The following is a 21,319-nucleotide window of genomic DNA, read 5'->3' on the forward strand; positions in this document are numbered from 1 at the left end:
TTTTGTGAAACGCTTGTTGGCGTTAGTGAACCATAATGAAGCGCTTTCATTATAGTTCCAAATTCAAGAGGGGAGTTATTTCTTTTGCGGAACAAAGTTCTAATCGTGCTACAGGTCTGCGATTCGGGATTGATGAGAGCAACGTCAGGCGATGGCGACGGCAGACAGACAAATTATTTGAATGTTCAAGTAGCAGGAAAGCATTTAGTGGGCCAAAGTGTGGCCAATACCATGCACTGGAAGTGACTTTAAATAAATTTGTTAAGGAACAGCGTCAGAAATTCCTGCCTGTGAACGCCGAAATTTTAAAAATTAAGGCATGTGAAATTGCTAGAGAGCAAAAAATTGAATTAAGGCTATTCGTAGCTGGATTGATCTGTTTATGAAGCGCTGGGGTTTTTCACTTCGGAGGCGAACTTCAGTTGCACAGAAGCTGCCAAAAAATTATGAAGAAAAACTTGTGGAATTTCAGCGCTTCATAATTAGGCGGCGCACAGAAAAGCAATACCTTCTTGGTCAGATAGGAAATGCTGACCAAACTCCTGTGTATTTTGGCAAGCCGTCAAATTATACGGTTGACACCAAAGGAAATAAAGACATAAGTGTTCCTACATCAGGGGTTGAAAAACAGCAGATGTCCGTCATGTTTGCTTGTACAACAGATGGACATAAATTTTCAAGCAAAAGACACTACCAAAATCTGAAGTGTTTCCAAAAATTGTAATTTTACGAGCAAACGAAACAGGGTGGTTTTCGGAGGACATGGTGCTGGAATTAATTAGGCATGTGTGGAATTGTTGTCCTGGCGCAATGCTTGGTTTACAAAGCCTGTCCATATTACATGCGTATGCAGACCACACATCACCTGCAGTAATACGAAACTTAGAGGAAAGCAAAATGGACTTGTCAGTAATTCCAAGTGGGATGACGTCAATTCTGCAACCACTTGACGTATGTTTTAATAAACCATTTAAGAACAAGCTTAAGCACATGTACACAGACTGGCTTTCGAAAAGCGACAGACAACTGACACAAACAGGATGTGTAAAGCATGCAAGTTTGTCGCAAGTGTGCCAATGGATTTATGATGCATGCAAGTGTGTTCCAAATCAGACTGTGCAACAAGCATTTAAAAAATGTTTGATATCCAATGCACTAGATGGTATGGAGGATGATGCTCTGTATGAGCAACAAAGAATCGAGTGATAGTGATTCAGAATCATGACTGATATTTTAGACATTTCATATAAGATGTATTACAAACCTAATAAAATTTTGTTTTAAAATTTCAGCGTTTAATTTCTACGTTATTTTCATTCTTATTTTATAAGTGTTGCTACTCTGCATTGCACATGATAGAAAAGTGTGGAGAGCTGCATCAGAGCAGTCTACAGACTGAAGACTACAACACCCACTGCATTTGAAGTTATCACTAAAAATCTACTATGAAAATCCGACTGGCAAGACTGTTTGGGATGTATGTCAATATGGCCAATTTTACATTCTGAATTTTTTCCTACCTGTAACAAGAGATGGTTGCTAATAGGAACTTTTATAAATCTTGAATCACATGCAATATTCTCTTCACCATAAGAACATTACGAATGTAAACATTATGCCATGTATTCTTTCGTGTTTACTGCTATCTCTTTTAAATCCTGTCTGCCTAATAAACTATGAAACTAGAGTTAGACAACAGCAACTGCGGAAGGATATACATATCATGTATGTTTATATTGGTATTATACTGAATAGTGATACAGTCAGAAATGAAGCACGGCAACTGACTACATTTTTAAATCTAAGATGACTCTGATTTCTGTGCAGAATGTAATGTATTAAAGAGGCATTTGCAAAGATTTTCAAACGGAGAAAAATTTTCGCTAAACTCTCGTTCAGAACATTTTCTATCATATGCAGTCTATTATTTGTTTCTTGTTGATCATTATCAAAGAAAGCAGCAGTGTAAGTAGCAACAAATAGCAGTCTCTTGCCATTGTTTCGCTAATGAGACAATGCCCATCTTTTTTTTTATTGTAAGCGGCGGTAGCGCACACAAAAGCAAGCCATACCGCGAGCGGCAACAGGTTGTAAACACTCATTATCAGAATGCGCAAAACAATGCATGGCACAGTACACTAATGCATTTTCAGCTTAGAGTGACGTTAACACCTATAACAAAGAGAATGGCACTTATCAGATCAAAGCAAAATAAGCAATCGATTCAAACCAGACGAAGCACGTGAAAAAGAAAGGGTGCCCGTATAAATACGACGGAGTGCCTAACGCACAGCAATGGCTACCTGGTAAAGCTTAACTGCTAAGCTTACGACTCGAACTAAACTACTGTAGATGTATCTTCATCCATTCAACCTAAATTGTGTCTCATGTTACAGTGGACTAACTTCGTTTTGATTTGGAGGTGCGGTCTAAAACTTTCCGCTCCCCTTGAATTTCGAGTCTCAAATTTCAGGTGCGGCTTAGATTTGGGAAAATTTGTTTTCCTTGATTTGAAGTCTCATTTTTCAGGTGCAGCTTAGATTCGAGTGTAGCTTAGATTCAAGTAAATACGGTCAATCCACTTGATTATTTTATTATAATATTCTTGTCTTCTCAGCAAGAAGTTTCACTTGGGTACAATTGTGGATGTAACTGTATGCTTCATGGAGCCGTATGAATTCTCCTAATTTTAGCTTGTGGACATTTACATGTTCTTTTTCAAACAAAGAATGCAAAAATTTCTGTTTTCTCAGAGTTTTCTGAATTTTGTTATTAAAACACGTTGGTTTTTTTTTACCGTTCCTAACCGCCTTACTCAGAAGATACATGGTGGTAATAGTTAAAGTGTAGCTAGTCACAGAGGTCCAGTATAGACTGTAATTATCGTAAGGCAACAAAACTTGGTAGATATTCTAAAACATTAATGCAGAACTGATTTACACTGTAAAAAATTGGTTCCACTTTTGGCCACCAGGTGTAAATCTGGCACTGTGAATGCAAGAAATACGTATAGAAATGTTTCCATACGTAATGGATTAGGAGCGAGATATGGACAGGAAAGGTCAAACAAGTGAAAAAGTAAAATGTTGATTTTTTTATTGACCACTGGTTATACAATTTGTTCAATATGAGCATGAGAGACATTGACGAGGTGCTGTACAGTGCCAGATTTGCACCAGGTGGCCAAAATTGGAACTAATTTTTTTCCAGCATAAATTGCTTCCATATTAACTCATTAGCCACCTATCAAATTTTGTTGCCATTCAATAATTACAGCCCACGATGGATCTCTGTGTGGTGATGCAATTCAAATGTCCATTTCACAAGGCTTGGATCATGCTACACTGGTTGGAGAAGCATGATCGACAACTCACATTGATGTCTTCGCTTCCCAGTTCACCTGATCTGAACCCGATGGGACACATCTGGGTTATCAAGTGCCAGCTTCGCATCCAAAAACCACCAGCACATAATTTACAGGAATTGCATGACCAGCGTGTAGACAACTGGAGCTTTATCTCTGGAAATCTATCAACGATTTGTCGAATCCATCCCACATAGAATTGCTGCTGTGTTCCAAAAATGTTAATAAGTTCATTAATAATTTTTGGAGTCATAATTGGAACAATAGTGATCTTGTACTGCAATTTAACAAAAAACAATCGGTCTACATTGAAAATGGTGTTTATTTTTCTGGTAATCGGCTTTGGTTATAGATAGACCATGTTCAGACCAGTATGTGTGACGTGTCTGAAAAGTATACGACCTTTGATTTTCCCATGCAAAATAGAGACAATAGCGCAGCGCCACTGTACGCAGTACAGGAGGAGACCTTTATGCGCACGTGTGGATTTTGCTTCTGCCTTCCAGCATCTCAGTCTCTGCCTATTGGTCACCGAGTGAAATGCTACACAACGTGTTCTCTCTCAAGATGACTGAACGTGTTGAGCAAAGATACTGCATCAAATTTTCTCAAAAGCTTGGCGATTCTTAAAGCGAAGCAATTCATAAGATTCAGCGGGTATTTGGAGAAGATGCGATCGGTGTAACACAAATTAAGGAGTGGTACAACAGATTAAAAAATGGCTGCACATCAGCGGAGAGGCCTCTGGACCTGATGGGATACCAGTTCAATTTTACACAGAGTACGCGAAGGAACTTGCCCCCCTTCTTGCAGCGGTGTACCGTAGGTCTCTAGAAGAGCGTAGCATTCCAAAGGATTGGAAAAGGGCACTGGTCATCCCCATTTTTAAGAAGGGACGTCGAACAGATGTGCAGAACTATAGACCTATATCTCTAACGTCGATCAGTAGTAGAATTTTGGAACACGTATTGTGTTCGAGTATAATGACTTTTCTGGAGACTAGAAATCTACTCTACAGGAATCAGCATGGGTTTCGAAAAAGACGGTCATGTGAAACCCAGCTCGCGCTATTCGTCCACGAGACTCAGAGGGCCTCAGACACGGGTTCACAGGTAGATACCATGTATCTTGACTTCTGCAAGGCGTTCGATACAGTTCCCCACAGTCGTTTAATGAACAAAGTAAGAGCATATGGACTATCAGACCAATTGTGTGATTGGATTGAGGAGTTCCTAGATAACAGGACGCAGCATGTCATTCTCAATGGAGAGAAGTCTTCCGAGTAAGAGTGATTTCAGGTGTGCCGCAGGGGAGTGTAATAGGACCATTGCTATTCACAATATACATAAATGACCTGGTGGATGACATCGGAAGTTCACTGAGGCTTTCTGCAGATGATGCTGTGGTGTATCGAGAGGTTGTAACAATGGAAAATTGTACTGAAATGCAGGAGGATCTGCAGCGAATTGACACATGGTGCAGGGAATGGCAATTGAATCTCAATGTAGACAAGTGTAATGTGCTGCGAATACACAGAAAGATAGATCCTTTATCATTTAGCTACAAAATAGCAGGTCAGCAACTGGAAGCAGTTAATACCATAAATTATCTGGGAGTACGCATTAGGAGTGATTTAAAATGGAATGATCATATAATGTTGATCGTCGGTAAAGCAGATGCCAGACTGAGATTCATTGGAAGAATCCTAAGGAAATGCAATCCGAAAACAAAGGAAGTAGGTTACAGTACACTTGTTCGCCCACTGCTTGAATATTGCTCACCAGTGTGGGATCCGTACCAGATAGGGTTGATAGATGAGATAGAGAAGATCCAACGGAGAGCAGCGCGCTTCGTTACAGGATCATTTAGTAATCGCGAAAGCGTTACGGAGATGATAGATAAACTCCAGTGGAAGACTCTGCAGGAGAGACGCTCAGTAGCTCGGTACGGGCTTTTGTCAAAGTTTGGAGAACATACCTTCACCGAAGAGTCAAGCAGTATATTGCTCCCTCCTATGTATATCTCGCGAAGAGACCATGAGGATAAAATCAGAGAGATTAGAGCCCACACAGAGGCATACCGACAATCCTTCTTTCCACAAACAATACGAGACTGGAATAGAAGGGAGAACCGATAGAGGTACTCAAGGTACCCTCCGCCACACACCGTCAGGTGGCTTGCGGAGTATGGATGTAGATGTAGATGTAGATGTAGATGTAGAGTGACCAGCCTTTTGGCAGGCCCCAAACTGCTCAGAGTGCAGCTGTTGCTGAGAGGGTGCAAAATTTGGTGATGGCAGATCGTCGTTTGACCATGCGGGAGATTTCCTAAGAGGTTGGAGTGAGTAAAGATTCTGCACATAAAATTTTGCATGATGATTTGAAGATACACCGAGTGGCTATGAAATTCGTGCCCAAGTTGTTGTCGCTGGAACAAAAAGACCTCCGTTTTGACGTTGCACAGGACCTTCTTAATACCACCAACACTGATCCTGGGTTTCTGAACACTGAACACTGTGATAACTGGAGATACTCATGGGTGTACGGATACGAGTCAGAAACAAAAAGACAGTCGTCGCAATGGAAGCATTTCGAGTCTCCAAGGCCGAAGAAAGTGCAGCAAGTACGAAGCAAAATCAAGGTGATGCTGTCTGTCTTCCTTGATGACAGTGACAAAGGAGTACTATCAAGATGATCTCCGGAGACTCTGTGACACAGTTCGGCGCAAAAGACCAGACTTGTGGACAGCGAAAAACTGGCAATGCATCATAACAACATCCCCGCACACTCATCCCACTTGATCCAAAATTTATTGGCCAAACATGGAATTACAGCCATTTGCCAACCTCCCTATTTTCCAGGCATGGCTCCTTGTGACTTCTGGTTGTTTCCAAAATTGAAGACACCACTGAAGGGCTCCCGTTTTGAGAGAAGAGAAGAAAATGCGGAACACGATGATGGAGCTGAACACCATTCCAAAAGAAGACTTCCAGAGGTGTTTCCAGCAGTGGAAGAATCGATGGGCTAAGTGTGTACAAGCACAAAGAGCCTACTTTGAAGGTAATTGGTGTCCCAACTCCGTCAGGTATTTGAAATATTTTTTCTGGCCATAGGTCGGATACTTTTTACACAGGCCTTGTATCTCACGATCTCTCAGGGTTTCTTGGTGAAACTGATCTCCACTGTACTCTCTTGTGTCCTGCCGAGTTGCTGTTTCCATTTCATGCATAATATTTCAAGACCCAGCTACTTTCTTCAGGTCCTGCAAGTATTGATGTTATATGTCCTCTCTATCTGGTTGGAGACCAGGCAGCAAGTACACGTAACAGGGAAACTTGCAGCACCTGAGGAGGACAGCTGAATCAGTCATTTAAATATTGTGCATAAAACGGAGGCAACAGAAGAACACTCAGAAGAACACTGTTAGTATTTACCTACAGTGGTAACACGTGGAGTCTATGCGCTGAGCTGTAGTATGTGCTGAGGCATCTGTCATCAACTAAAAGTAAAAATTCTTCTGTGGGTGGAGTGGGTTGTCCAGAAGGAACATTACAGTTGACAGTTAAATTTGAAAGCAAGCCACGTGTCAGGCATTTTCTACCTGTGGGTAGTAATCAAAGATTTTGACAGCAGGATTATCATTATGCACCTCTTTCTGAACTGCACTCAGTTTTAATGAGTAATGAAGTAAGAATAACAGTGTAAATTTTCTGGTAATTATGAAAATCAGTCCTTCTGATTTCAAATGTATTATTTACGAGCCATGTTCAGAAAGTAAGTGTACTATGACCATAACAGGCAGTGGCTTTTTGAGGGGTGGCAACGCTGACAAGGAAACATTCCCAAGTACCAATAAACAATCTTGATGAAACTGAAACTCTGTGTGTGTGTGTGTGTGTGTGTGTGTGTGTGTGTGTGTGTGTGTGTGTGTGTGTGTGTGTATGTGGAGGGGGGGGGGGGGAGATAATGCAATACATATTTTCTTGTTTGTGCCCAATTTCACCTTAAGGGGTAAAATACACCCTATAAGGTAATTTGTCATATTAGATTTGGAGGTAACATCTTAGAAATGGTTATATATGAAAAATGTTTCTATATTAAAGTTGATGTGTCATTAATGGTCTTGATAACTGTATGATCGAATTTTGTAATAATTTGAAATTTTGCAAAATACCACACAACCATTAATTAATTTTGAAAAAGAAAAACTTTTGTTACATCATAAATTAAAGAAGCTTTCAAGCTACATACATCCATGTGTAATAAAGCTCATTTCTGAAATGCCATTTTTGCAAAATAAGCTGTACACAATGTGCTGACAGTGTATTTTCAACATACCTAATTAAAATATAAATATCTGTTATTAGTACATTTATTCTACATGTTAAATTGTTATTTTACATTTTACTTTCTTTTTCCTTTTTCACCATTTCACACATGTCTATTACATTAATTGAAAATAATTAGTAACTCATTATGATGATACAAAAATCATTATTATTTAATCTGTAAATAAATGCTTAAAAAAATAATGTTTCCTTACACGATGCACATAAAATGAAATAAATTTCTTCACATAATATACACGATGGAAAACACAATATAAAAAAAAAAAAAAAAAATTGTCAGGATTTCAAACTGTCGCAGGTGATCCTCTAAATATCCTGATTTTTATCAGCCACATTTCAGTACATTGGCAAGCCTGGACAAAAAGAATTGATTATGTACTAGTGGCTGCAGCTTATTTATATTGTTTCTCAAGTGGAGATTGACATCAGAATTATTCAACAGAGCAAGATCTGAAAATCTTGTCAAAGTTTTTCCAACATCGAAAGCGATATATATCTCATTTGCTGTTGAGCCCTTGGGGGATCACCAGGTGAACAAGTTCCATGTCCTCAGGTGTGGTGCTCTATATGGTTCTTTCACACTGACAGCCCTAAGAATCTACCAATTCTACAGATCTTTCTCACTCACTGGGAAAGAAAACATCTTTCAAATACTTTTCGATCTAGTCAGCCATTTGATTGCCAGATTTTGATGCTCTCACAAGGACATCTGGGGCTTCAAAAAGAGATTCTCGAATTCTCAATCCAACACATTCTTTTAAAACTATGAAAAGGCGGGTAGTCAGAGAGAAAAAATAATTTTGACCATCATATCCGAGGACAATAAACTCATTCATCTGGTGATCCCAAAGGACTCGACAGCACAGGTACAGACTTGGTTCATATATGACTTTTGATGTTGTACGAATCTTATGAGAAGATTGTCATATCTAGTTCTAATGAATGATTTTGATGTCAGTCTCCATAAAAATCTGGTACACTTGCTTTTTGAAGATGCCTCAAAGAAAATATGTCCTGTGATGCTGTAGTTAATACACCTAACTCAAACAAAGAATGGAAGGTCCAGTATGGAGTAACAGTACAGAAAGGATAGACTGCTACTCACCACAAAGAGGATATTGAAATGCAGACAAGCACAACAAAAAAAGATTACTAGGAATATTTAAGTTTTCCTACGAAGTCCATCCTTTGAGCCTCTGGGCACTAAGGCCTTAGTACCTGGAGACAATAGTCATTCATGTGAGAGTAGTTGTTGCTGTTGTTGTTTTTGTTGTTGTTGTGTGAGAGTTTTGCTTCTGATGAAGGTTTTTATCTGAAGGCATAAATATTTTTAGTATTCTTTTTTGTTTCTACTATGTGTGCATTAATGCCTCCTCTATGTGGTAAACAGTTGTCTAGAATACAACTGTGGGTGGACATCACATATTATTTTTATGGAATGCTTACCATGCAATGAAAACTTTCTTTCTTAAAGATGAATTATGTCAAAAGATATATGACAGTATTGAGGGGAAATAAGCAAAATATGTTATCTTAATGATTTGTTGTTTTCCTCCAAAACTTTCAACGAGAAAATGCAACAAGCCTAAATTTTGTTGTTAAGAACCTATAAAATGTTTGTTATTTCAATTTAAATCCTCATCAATATGCATACCTAGGAAACATGGAAGGTTCTGGTGTCCTCATTATCCCTTACCCAGTTTTAAATTTGTTATTGATGTTATACCTGTTGATGTGCAGAATCAAATATACATTTGCAGAAAACCATCCGATAATTCTCTGAACATATTCTTACAACTTCTTCTGTTGCTGTAGGCTATTAACAAAAAAACTGCAACACCAATTAATTCTGCACGATTGTGTTACATGGAAGTCCATTTACATATATGAGAAATTTGTACTTGTGACATGTATATCACCATAAAAGTAAATAACTAAATAAAAGAAGAATAAGGTACAAAATAGAAAACCACTATTAATATTTTTGTGCATAGTTTTCAAGCTAACAAAAAAGTAATGTCTCATCCACACATTTACATAAAGTGTTTCTCATATAGACCAGGAACATTTTATTTCACAGCATTGAAAAGAAAATTCTGTTAGTAACTTATGTTCTCACCTCCATATCCATCCACACAAGATAGTCTCCTGGCATTTTAAGTCTTTCACACATCCTCTGGGGTGATGTCTGATAAAAAGCAGCAGTTGCAGACGGCAGATGACCTGAAAATAAATCACAATTCAAAATTTATTAACAGCTAGAAGGAACTGTAAAGCTTACTAACGACAAACTATAAGCAGTGTTCATTTACTCAATTTGACAGTTATTCAGAACAACAAATATCATTTGGGAGTATATGTACTGGCACGTAACTGGAAGAAACACCAAGGAGCTGTGACAAAGCAAGCTGGGATGATTTTACTTCCCCTCTTGTTTTGCCATCTGCCTCCTTACATTCGTTTTTTCACTTTTTACGATTTACCATTAAGATACGGGAGTATAATCTGCATTTTCAAAAAGACAAAGATTGGCCCTTAGTTTAAAGAATATAACAACAAATCTAATATTGTGCTTAGTTTTATGTATGTAATTGATTTTCTGTTTTATTTTGACTACGCCTAGTTAGTATCTTTTGTTATAGGGTGACATCAGTAATTGTTTCGTAACTTAAATACTTATGTTGACATATAGAAAAATTGAAATTCTGTGCTAACTATAAACATTTGGAGGAACAACTAATAATATTCTTCCAGAATTTATTTGGCTCTATTCGAAAACATGTTAGCAAAGCCAGCACTTAATTCCACAGTAATTAACAGTTTTTTCAAATGTATTGTTTACATAACTCCATATGTTAGTTTCCTCATTTAAACAAATAATTCGGGTTAACCCTGGCAGTAGAAGAAACTGTTGAAAAGACGCAATTTTTTGATGTATGAAGTTAATTTAATGAGTTAAGATTTAATAGTAATTTCTGTAAATTTAACTTAGAATAATGTGTAGTTTCAGAACCTATTATTGTGAGAATATATAAGAGCCCGGTTTTTGATCATGAAACAGTCAGTCCATGGCAGAGTTTCAGTCGAGGAACCTGTGACAACAATGCATCAAATTAACAGTGTAATAAGTGTTACACAATTAGGCCATGTGTTAAAACATTGACAGTGTCTGCTCCACACGTACCTTTCTATTCTTCAAGAACTGTTCATAGATGTTCAACAGGAAACTATTGTAGCAGTATGTGGATGTTCACCTGCAAACTATTAATGAGGTTTATGGGAAGTTTGAACAATAGTGCACTGGCCATATGTAACTGTGTATTATTAGGAGGTTGTGAAAAGTGAAAGTAAAAGACTGTGAAACGCAACTGTGCATCTTACTGCTACATTATTTACAGTAGTCAGTGTCAGAATCCCCAACCCATTTTTCAGCCAGTGTAGCAATGAAGTACATTGACACTGAGGACACCAAACGAAGAAATAAAGTAAGCGAACTGCTATATAAGGTGCCGTGGGTGAGGAATATTGTACGTAGCCACAAACAACAAGGACTCGCAAACTTTGAACAGTAAACTTAGCAGCGGTTTACAGTGCAGTATAACAGCAGCCAATCAGCGAGCAGGTTCTATGGAAGCAGCCGCTGAGTACAGGAGCAGCCGGGGCAGGGGAATGAAATCACAATTAAAAAAAAGAGCCTTACAGCTTGTCGCAGCCGTGCAGATGATGAATTGGATGACAACTGCTGCAGCAGCAGCAGCAGCAGCAGCAGCAGCAACAGCAGGAGACGAGTGATTGAAAAATAAGGTATTTCATAGCAAAATCTCTTTTGTATTTAGTGATACATAATGAGTGACCTTAACGAACAAGACAGTGTGTCTGAGAACAAAGCTGTAGTGCTTAAGTTTTTAAGTGAACAGAAACACCTAAGTGGGACTGTTTCTGTAGATGCTAGTAATTATAAATCAGACATGAATGTAACTTTGAATGATGGGTGTGAAAGTCCTATTGTAGATGAAATGATAGAAGTGTCATCTACATTGTGTGGTGATGTGAGCGAAATGGATGAAAACAGTACTGAAGTGGGTGAGATCATGAAGATTAAGGAGGAGGAATCTAGTAGCAAACGTCAGCAAGGGCAACAGTTTATGGCAGATGGAAATTTGGAAGTGATGTGAAGGCAAATTATGAGTAGTTTCAGTTGTTTGAATAATATGAGTATGAAAGAAGACATTAGTGGTATGGAAGACAACATTAGTAGTATTATAAAAGACATTAATAGGGTGGAAAAGAAAACTGATAGCATTAAAACTGGCATGGTTAGCTTCAAGGATGAACTGAAGAAAGAAATTAAAAAGGAGATTACAGTAGTCAGCTCTAATCTTTCAGAATTAAATAAGATGTTTGAGGCAGTAATGAAAGATTGTGATGAAAATGTAAAGGAAGTAGAGCAGAATACTAATGAGAAATTAACATTAATGAGTAGCAAATGTGTAGAAGAGAGAAAGAAACTTTGTGATGACTATAGTAGGAGGGTGGAGGAGTCTGAAAAACGGTGTAAAGATGAAGTCAAAGCAGTCAGGAAATTTTGTGCTGAAAACAGGGTTAAACTTGTGAACCAAATTATTTAGAAACAGAAGTAGAAACCAAGTGTGCAGTAGTGGCAGAGGAAAAACTGTTGAAAGTAAATAAAAATGTAAATTCCAAATTGGCTGAAATGGAGAAAAAGATGGAAGAGGTATAAAATCAAAAGCATAGAGTATGTAGTGTCCCAAACAGTCCTTTATTTGTTAGTTGTAAAAATTTTAATAATTTTGAACCGTATGACAGGAATGGGGGAAAGAAATACAGTAGAAGAGGAATGGGTAGCTTTGAGGGATGAAGTAGTGAAGGCAGCAGAGGATCAAGTAGGTAAAAAGACGAGGGCTAGTAGAAATCCTTGGGTAACAGAAGAAATATTGAATTTAATTGATGAAAGGAGAAAATATAAAAATGCAGTAAATGAAGCAGGCAAAAAGGAATACAAATGTCTCAAAAATGAGATTGACAGGAAGTGCAAAATGGCTAAGCAGGGATGACTAGAGGACAAATGTAAGGATGTAGAGGCTTATCTCACTAGGGGTAAGATAGATACTGCCTACAGGAAAATTAAAGAGACCTTTGGAGATAAGAGAACCACTTGTATGAACATCAAGAGCTCAGATGGAAACCCAGTTCTAAGCAAAGAAGGGAAAGCAGAAAGGTGGAAGGAGTATATAGAGGGTCTATACAAGGGCGATGTACTTGAGGACAATATTATGGAAATGGAAGATGATGTAGATGAAGATGAAATGGGAGATACGATACTGCGTGAAGAGTTTGACAGAGCACTGAAAGACCTGAGTCGAAACAAGGCCCCCGGAGTAGACAGCATTCCATTGGAATTACTGACGGCCTTGGGAGAGCCAGTCCTGACAAAACTCTACCATCTGGTGAGCAAGATGTATGAGACAGGTGAAATACCCTCAGACTTCAAGAAGAATATAATAATTCCAATCCCAAAGAAAGCAGGTGTTGACAGGTGTGAAAATTACCGAACAATCAGTTTAATAAGCCACAGCTGCAAAATACTAACACGAATTCTTTACAGACGAATGGAAAAACTAGTAGAAGCCAACCTCGAGGAAGATCAGTTTGGATTCCATAGAAATACTGGAACACGTGAGGCAATACTGACCTTACGACTTATCTTAGAAGAAAGATTAAGGAAAGGCAAACCTACGTTTCTAGCATTTGTAGACTTAGAGAAAGCGTTTGACAATGTTGACTGGAATACTCTCTTTCAAATTCTAAAGGTGGCAGGGGTAAAATACAGGGAGCGAAAGGCTATTTACAATTTGTACAGAAACCAGATGGCAGTTATAAGAGTCGAGGGACATGAAAGGGAAGCAGCGGTGGGGAAGGGAGTAAGACAGGGTTGTAGCCTCTCCCCGATGTTATTCAATCTGTATATTGAGCAAGCAGTAAAGGAAACAAAAGATAATTTCGGAGTAGGTATTAAAATCCATGGAGAAGAAATAAAAACTTTGAGGTTTGCCGATGACATTGTAATTCTGTCAGAGACAGCAAAGGACTTGTAAGAGCAGTTGAACGGAATGGATGGTATCTTGAAGGGAAGATATAAGATGAACATCAACAAAAGCAAAACGAGGATAATGGAATGTAGTGGAATTCAGTCGGGTGATGCTGAGGGAATTAGATTAGGAAATGAGACACTTAAAGTAGTAAATGAGTTTTGCTATTTGGGGAGCAAAATAACTGATGATGGTCGAAGTAGAGAGGATATAAAATGTAGACTGGCAATGGCAAGGAAATCGTTTCTGAAGAAGGGAAATTTGTTAACATCGAGTATAGATTTAAGTGTCAGAAAGTCATTTCTGAAAGTATTTGTATGGAGTGTAGCCACGTATGGAAGTGAAACATGGACGGTAAATAGTTTGGACAAGAAGAGAATAGAAGCTTTCGAAATGTGGTGCTACAGAAGAATGCTGAAGATTAGATGGGTAGATCACATAACTAATGAGGAAGTATTGAATAGGATTGGGGAGAAGAGAAGTTTGTGGCACAACTTGACCAGAAGAAGGGATCGGTTGGTAGGACATGTTCTGAGGCATCAAGGGATCACCAATTTAGTATTGGAGGGCAGCGTGGAGGGTAAAAATCGTAGGGGGAGACCAAGAGATGAATACACTAAGCAGATTCTGAAGGATGTTGGTTGCAGTAGGTACTGGGAGATGAAGAAGCTTGCACAGGATAGAGTAGCATGGAGAGCTGCATCAAACCAGTCTCAGGACTGAAGACCACAACAACAACAACAACAACAACAACAACAATGGGGAAGTGCATCCACTGGATTTCATTAGGGAATTTAATGATTTGCCTGAAAAAAAGGTGAGGAGGAACTTACTATAATAAAATTAAGTGATGAAACAGCGTGTGTTTATGTTGCACAGGATGTCCAAAGTGTCAAAATGGATGTTAAATTTTTAAGAGAACATAAAGAAGTCAGGTGTTTTGTTTTGTGGTCTAATACTGGGAACAAAGATCAACTAATTAGCCAAATATTTGAGGACTGTGGAAGTGACAGTGGGTCTGAGTCTGACAGTAGTTGTAATGATGATAGCAGTGACGAATCCAGCAGTGATGAGGATGAGGTATTTGAATTTATAATAATGATGCCCATGTGGTAACTAAAGAGAAGATAAACGAGGGTAATATTATGCCTAATGAAGAGTTAGAGTTTGAGAGGGGGTAATGAGGAAGTGATTGATTGATTGATTGATTTCTTTATTAATCCATGTACCAATTTACATTGTGTGGATTTCATCAGCAAAATCCTATACAATACAATATACCTACAATTTATACATGTAAAATTAATATTTATACACATTTTTTAGGTAACTTACATTAGTTTTATATCCTTATGTAATTTTCTTATAGTACTGTACAATTCTGGATTTCATATTATAATTATTTCCTCATGTATTACAATGCAGGCTACTTTAATTACACTACATATTTTAATTCAGATGGTCCGTTACTGCATAATAACTTTTATTTAATAAAAAAAAATTTAGTTTTGTTTTGAACTGTCCAATTTTGTCGATATCTTTTATATTTTGGGGTAATTTATTATATAATTTAACGGCATTGTACAATGAGCTCTGCTGAGTTTTAACTTTATTTTTCCCTCTCTAGATGCGGATGGTATTAGTTTTTAGTTTCATAGCTGTGTACTAAAGAATTTTTCATATAGCAGTCAATATTTTTTTTACATACATAATACAGGGCTATTACAAATGATTGAAGCGATTTCATAAATTCACTGTAGCTCCATTCATTGACATATGGTCACGACACACTACAGATACGTAGAAAAACTCATAAAGTTTTGTTCAGCTGAAGCCGCACTTCAGGTTTCTGCCGCCAGAGCACTCGAGAGCGCAGTGAGACAAAATGGCGACAGGAGCCGAGAAAGCGTATGTCGTGCTTGAAATGCACTCACATCAGTCAGTCATAACAGTGCAACGACACTTCAGGACGAAGTTCAACAAAGATCCACCAACTGCTAACTCCATTCGGCGATGGTATGCGCTGTTTAAAGCTTCTGGATGCCTCTGTAAGGGGAAATCAACGGGTCAGCCTGCAGTGAACGAAGAAACGGTTGAACGCGTGCGGGCAAGTTTCACGCGTAGCCCGCGGAAGTCGACGAATAAATTGACTCATGCCACAACTGGAGACCGACAGCGCCGACTTCATCTTTCAACAGGATGGTGCTCCACCGCACTTCCACCATGATGTTCAGCATTTCTTAAACAGGAGATTGGAAAACCGATGGATCGGTCGTGGTGGAGATCATGATCAGCAATTCATGTCATGGCCTCCACGCTCTCCCGACTTAACCCCATGCGATTTCTTTCTGTGGGGTTATGTGAAATATTCAGTGTTTAAACCTCCTCTACCAAGAAACGTGCCAGAACTGCGAGCTCGCATCAACAATGCTTTCGAACTCATTGATGGGGACATGCTGCGCCGATTGTGGGAGGAACTTGATTATCAGCTTGATGTCTGCCGAATCACTAAAGGGGCACATATCGAACATTTGTGAATGCCTAAAAAAACTTTTTGAGTTTTTGTATGTGTGTGCAAAGCATTGTGAAAATATCTCAAATAATAAAGTTATTGTAGAGCTGTGAAATCGCTTCAATCATTTGTAATAACCCTGCACTTTGAAAAATGTATTCACAGGGGACAGTTAGTCTGTCAATTGACTGTCTCTGATAATCAATTTGGCAAGCACGATGATAGTTTTTCCAGGGAAATGATTAATGATGATTTGTTGTATGAAGAAGAACACATGGTAAGTAAAATGTAAGTGTGGCATCCTGTAATAACAGCAAGGGTATAAGGTATACATGTTAAGCATTTACTAGACAGTGGTAGTGATTTGAATGGCATGTCACAAGCATTTTTTGAGTCTATTAAGAACACAGAGGGTATAGTAGTAATACATGTTTCTGGAACAAAAATTAATAGTGTTACTGGCAAGCTATCAAAGAGTGTGAAACAAGAGGTACTATTAACTATGGAATTGGCGAGAAAGCTGTTGGAGGGCAATTTCATGGCAATTCAAAATATCAGCATTGATGTAACATTTGAGACTAATTTTCTATGCAAATAGAAAGTAGGGGGTTCAGCATCCTGAGTTGGATTCATTATGTGGGGATAATGCTTACCCCAGCTGTCTGTCTCATTTTTCATGTTTCCTGAGGCAGTCAAACTCTTCTACTATCCTATCTTGTGTTTGTGTTCGGTGCAGTCAGTATATGAAGATAACTAACTACACATAGAAATGTGTCATGGTACAGTCTTTTCTAATATTAAGGAATTACAACTTTAGACATAGTTGCCTGAAGTAATGTGTGTGGAACGAATAAGCAAGGTTTGTATGTATATCACGATTCAGGCCAGAATTTCACGCAATTTGATAGAATACAATGAAATAATAGTTTTGCTGAGTGATAATTTTGTCTGATCAATAATAAAAGTTAAGTTTGCCTTTGCATAAGGATCTGTTACTGTTGAGTGTTTTTGAGTAGCATCAATTGTGCGTTAAATAAGCAGAGAATGTGTTTATTTATTAGATAAAGAAACAATAATGAAATAAGAAAATAATGAATAATGTTAGGGTCTTAAGTGTTAGGGAGTCTGTCTCTGCAGTAAGGGTATTTTTTGAGAATTCACTCCACCAGTTACCTTTCTCACTTAGTTAAGTAAAATAATGGAGCTGACAGACATGATTGAGTAATGAAAAAGATAACTGTATACAAACAAATGTGTGGTGTAACTGTATTGGTGATCTAATTTTGAACTAGGCAACATTGGCTACTGTGTATATTGTGCAATTCATAACACTTAAGCTGGAATGACAGATTTGTGAGGTACAGCACATGTAACACTACATCATTGGGTCTACAGATTATCTAAAAACTTCTATTTGTGTTCTGAGGAATTATCAGCTTAAAGTGGTAATACTGGGATGAAGAAAAGTAATTCTGCTGATTAACTGATAACTGTAATGCTAGACTCATGTGGACATTCTGACAGGTCAACTATTTGGTAACTTTTGTGAGAATTTAATTTTCTGGTTTAATGAGAGTAGTGCTCAGAGTTGGGTAGACAAGTGGGGCTATGATTTGGTACAACTTCCATCCCCTTAATTTTGAGTTGAGTTGTAATTACGTTATGTGATGGTGACTATCCTTTTTCATAATGTAATGATTAGTAAATCTATGCTACTGCACATCTTGAGTTTTTGCGATTTTGCAAATGGGAAAGAAACAAAAATCTTTCAAGTTTAACCAGTTTCAGACAGTTATGACTGAGTCATGTTTTGTAGTGTAATGTGTACTTGATTTTAAATTTTTATTAGCCCACACCTTTCATACTACAGTCAATTTAGTGTAATTATTGTAATGTTATAAGAACCATGTATTTATTTATGATGTAATGACTATATCATTTGTCATTAATTTTAAATGTTTTTTCTTAGACTTAGTTAGAAGAAAAAGTAAGTGTACTAAAATAGGGTATTTCGTCTAATTTTTTCATGTACTGTGGCGGAGGAGAACCACCTCCAAGGGAATTGACTGCAGTGCATTTCCTAACTAACTTCCACTTGGACCTGTTGAAGGCATGGAGAGCTTGATGAGAAAGTGTGTTAAAGCTGATTGAAAAAGTGGAAGTGCTTGTGAAAATTACTAAACATTGAGCAAGTGAAATTTTTTTGTCCACACATGAACTGCAATGCGCAGTGTAATTTAACTCTTTGCTGCCCATGAGGATTAATTTTTTGTTAAGCAAGACAGGACTTGTATCAAATTATATGTATCTTATATGTATATAATCTTCGCTTACCCAAAAAAGACATCACGTATGATGAAGATGCCTAAAATTTTATTAAAAGTGTATCTTGTAGATGTTTTGTACAAATGTATGATACACTACTTAAATATTTTGTATGGGGATTTTTATATGGTAAGTTCATATAAGTTAAAATTTAAAAACACAGATGTAATATTTCTTTTTGTGTAGATGTTAAACCCAATTTCTGGTGTCACTTGTGTTCACTGAACTGCCCATTTAGCTATTTGCAGTATCTATCTGGTCAATCCAACGAGGGGGTGATGTGACGAAGCGAGTTGGGATAATTTTACTTCCCCTCTTGTTTTGCCATCTGCCTCCTTAAATTCGTTTTTTCACTTTTTACAATTTACCATTAACATTCGTGAGTATAATCTGCATTTTCATAAAAATGAAAGATTGGCCCTTAGTTTTAAATAATATAACAACAGATCTAATTTTGTGCTTAGTTTTATGTATGTAACTGATGTTCTAATATAATAGAGGGAAACATTCCACGTGGGAAAAATAATTATATATATATATATATATATATATATATATATATATATATATATATATATATATATATATATAATAGAGGGAAACGTTCCACGTGGGAAAAATATATTTAAAAAGAAAGATGATGAGACTTACCAAACAAAAGCGCTGGCAGGTCGATAGACACACAGACAAACACAAACATACACACGAAATCTAGCTTTCGCAACCAATGGTTGCCTCGTCAGGAAAGAGGGAAGGAGAGGGAAAGACACAAGGATTTGGGTTTTAAGGGAGAGGGTAAGGAGTCATTCCAATCCCGGGAGCGGAAAGACTTACCTTAGGGGGAAAAAAGGAGGGAAAAAAGGACAGGTATACACTCGCACACACACACATATCCATCCTCATATACACAGACACAAGCAGAAATGTCTGCTTGTGTCTGTGTATATGAGGATGGATATGTGTGTGTGTGCGAGTGTATACCTGTCCTTTTTTCCCTCCTTTTTTCCCCCTAAGGTAAGTCTTTCCGCTCCCGGGATTGGAATGACTCCTTACCCTCTCCCTTAAAACCCAAATCCTTGTGTCTTTCCCTCTCCTTCCCTCTTTCCTGACGAGGCAACCATTGGTTGCGAAAGCTAGATTTCGTGTGTATGTTTGTGTTTGTCTGTGTGTCTATCGACCTGCCAGCGCTTTTGTTTGGTAAGTCTCATCATCTTTCTTTTTAAATATATATATATATATATATATATATATATATATATATATATATATATACCCAAAAACAAAGACGATGTGACTTACCAAATGAAAGTGCTGGCAGGTCGACAGACACACAAACGAACACAAACATACACACAAAATTCAAGCTTTCGCAACAAACTGTTGCCTCATCAGGAAAGAGGGAAGGAGAGGGAAAGACGAAAGGATGTGGGTTTTAAGGGAGAGGGTAAGGAGTCATTCCAGTCCCGGGAGTGGAAAGACTTACCTTAAGGGGAAAAAAGGACGGGTATACACTCGCACACACACACATATCCATCCACACATATACAGACACAAGCAGACATATTTAAAGATTATTATTATTATTATTAAAGATTATTATTAAAGATTATTATTTTAAGATTATGGTCTTTAAATATGTCTGCTTGTGTCTGTATATGTGTGGATGGATATGTGTGTGTGTGCGAGTGTATACCCGTCCTTTTTTCCCCTTAAGGTAAGTCTTTCCGCTCCCGGGACTGGAATGACTCCTTACCCTCTCCCTTAAAACCCACATCCTTTCGTCTTTCCCTCTCCTTCCCTCTTTCCTGATGAGGCAACAGTTTGTTGCGAAAGCTTGAATTTTGTGTGTATGTTTGTGTTCGTTTGTGTGTCTGTCGACCTGCCAGCACTTTCATTTGGTAAGTCACATCGTCTTTGTTTTTGGGTATATTTTTCCTTCGTGGAGTGTTTCCTTGTATTATAACCATATATATATATATATATATATATATATATATATAGTTATAATAGAAGGAAACATTCCACAAAGGAAAAATATACTTAAAAACAAAGATATATATATATATATATATATATATATATATATATATATATATATATATATATATATATAAATAATTGATTGTCTAACTTATTTTGATTATGCCTAGTTAGTATCTTTTGTTATAGGGCGACATCAGTAATTGTTTCGCAACTTAAATTCTATTATTGACATACAAACAAATATAAATTCTGTGCTAATTATAAACATTTGGAGGAACAACTAAGAGTATTCTTAAAGAATTTATTTGGCTCTATTCGAAAACATGTTAGCAAAGCCAGCACTTAATTTCAAAGTAATTAACAGTTTTGTCAAAACTATTGTTTACATAAATATATATGTTAATTTCATCATTTAAACAAATAATTCAGCTTAACCCTTGTAATAGAAGAAATTGTTAAAAAACACAACTTTTAGCTGTATGCAGTTAATTTAGTGAGTTAAGTCTTAACTGTAATTTCTGTAAATTTAACTTTGTACAATGTGTAAGTGCAGTACCTATTACTGTGGGGATATATAAGGGCCTTTTTTTTTTTTGTCACAAGTCAGTCCATGGCCGAGTTTCAGACGAGGAAACTGTGTTGGTTAGAACAACAACAATGCATCAACTTAACAGTGT

General features: G+C 37.4%; 1 protein-coding gene across 4 annotated transcripts in view; it reads right to left on the minus strand.

Annotated features, from left to right (window-relative positions):
* Positions 1–21,319, minus strand: part of LOC126163079 (oligoribonuclease, mitochondrial) — an 84,977-nt gene that overhangs the window by 50,044 nt on the left and 13,614 nt on the right. For all 4 annotated transcript variants that reach the window (XM_049919988.1, XM_049919984.1, XM_049919987.1 and 1 more), the window contains exon 2: positions 9,832–9,935. In XM_049919988.1, coding sequence (XP_049775945.1) covers positions 9,832–9,885 — 54 coding nt within the window. In that variant the 5' untranslated portion in view covers positions 9,886–9,935. The remainder of the gene's footprint in view (positions 1–9,831; positions 9,936–21,319) is intronic.

The sequence above is a fragment of the Schistocerca cancellata genome, chromosome 2 (genome assembly GCF_023864275.1).
Source record: "Schistocerca cancellata isolate TAMUIC-IGC-003103 chromosome 2, iqSchCanc2.1, whole genome shotgun sequence".
Taxonomy (NCBI): domain Eukaryota; kingdom Metazoa; phylum Arthropoda; class Insecta; order Orthoptera; family Acrididae; genus Schistocerca; species Schistocerca cancellata.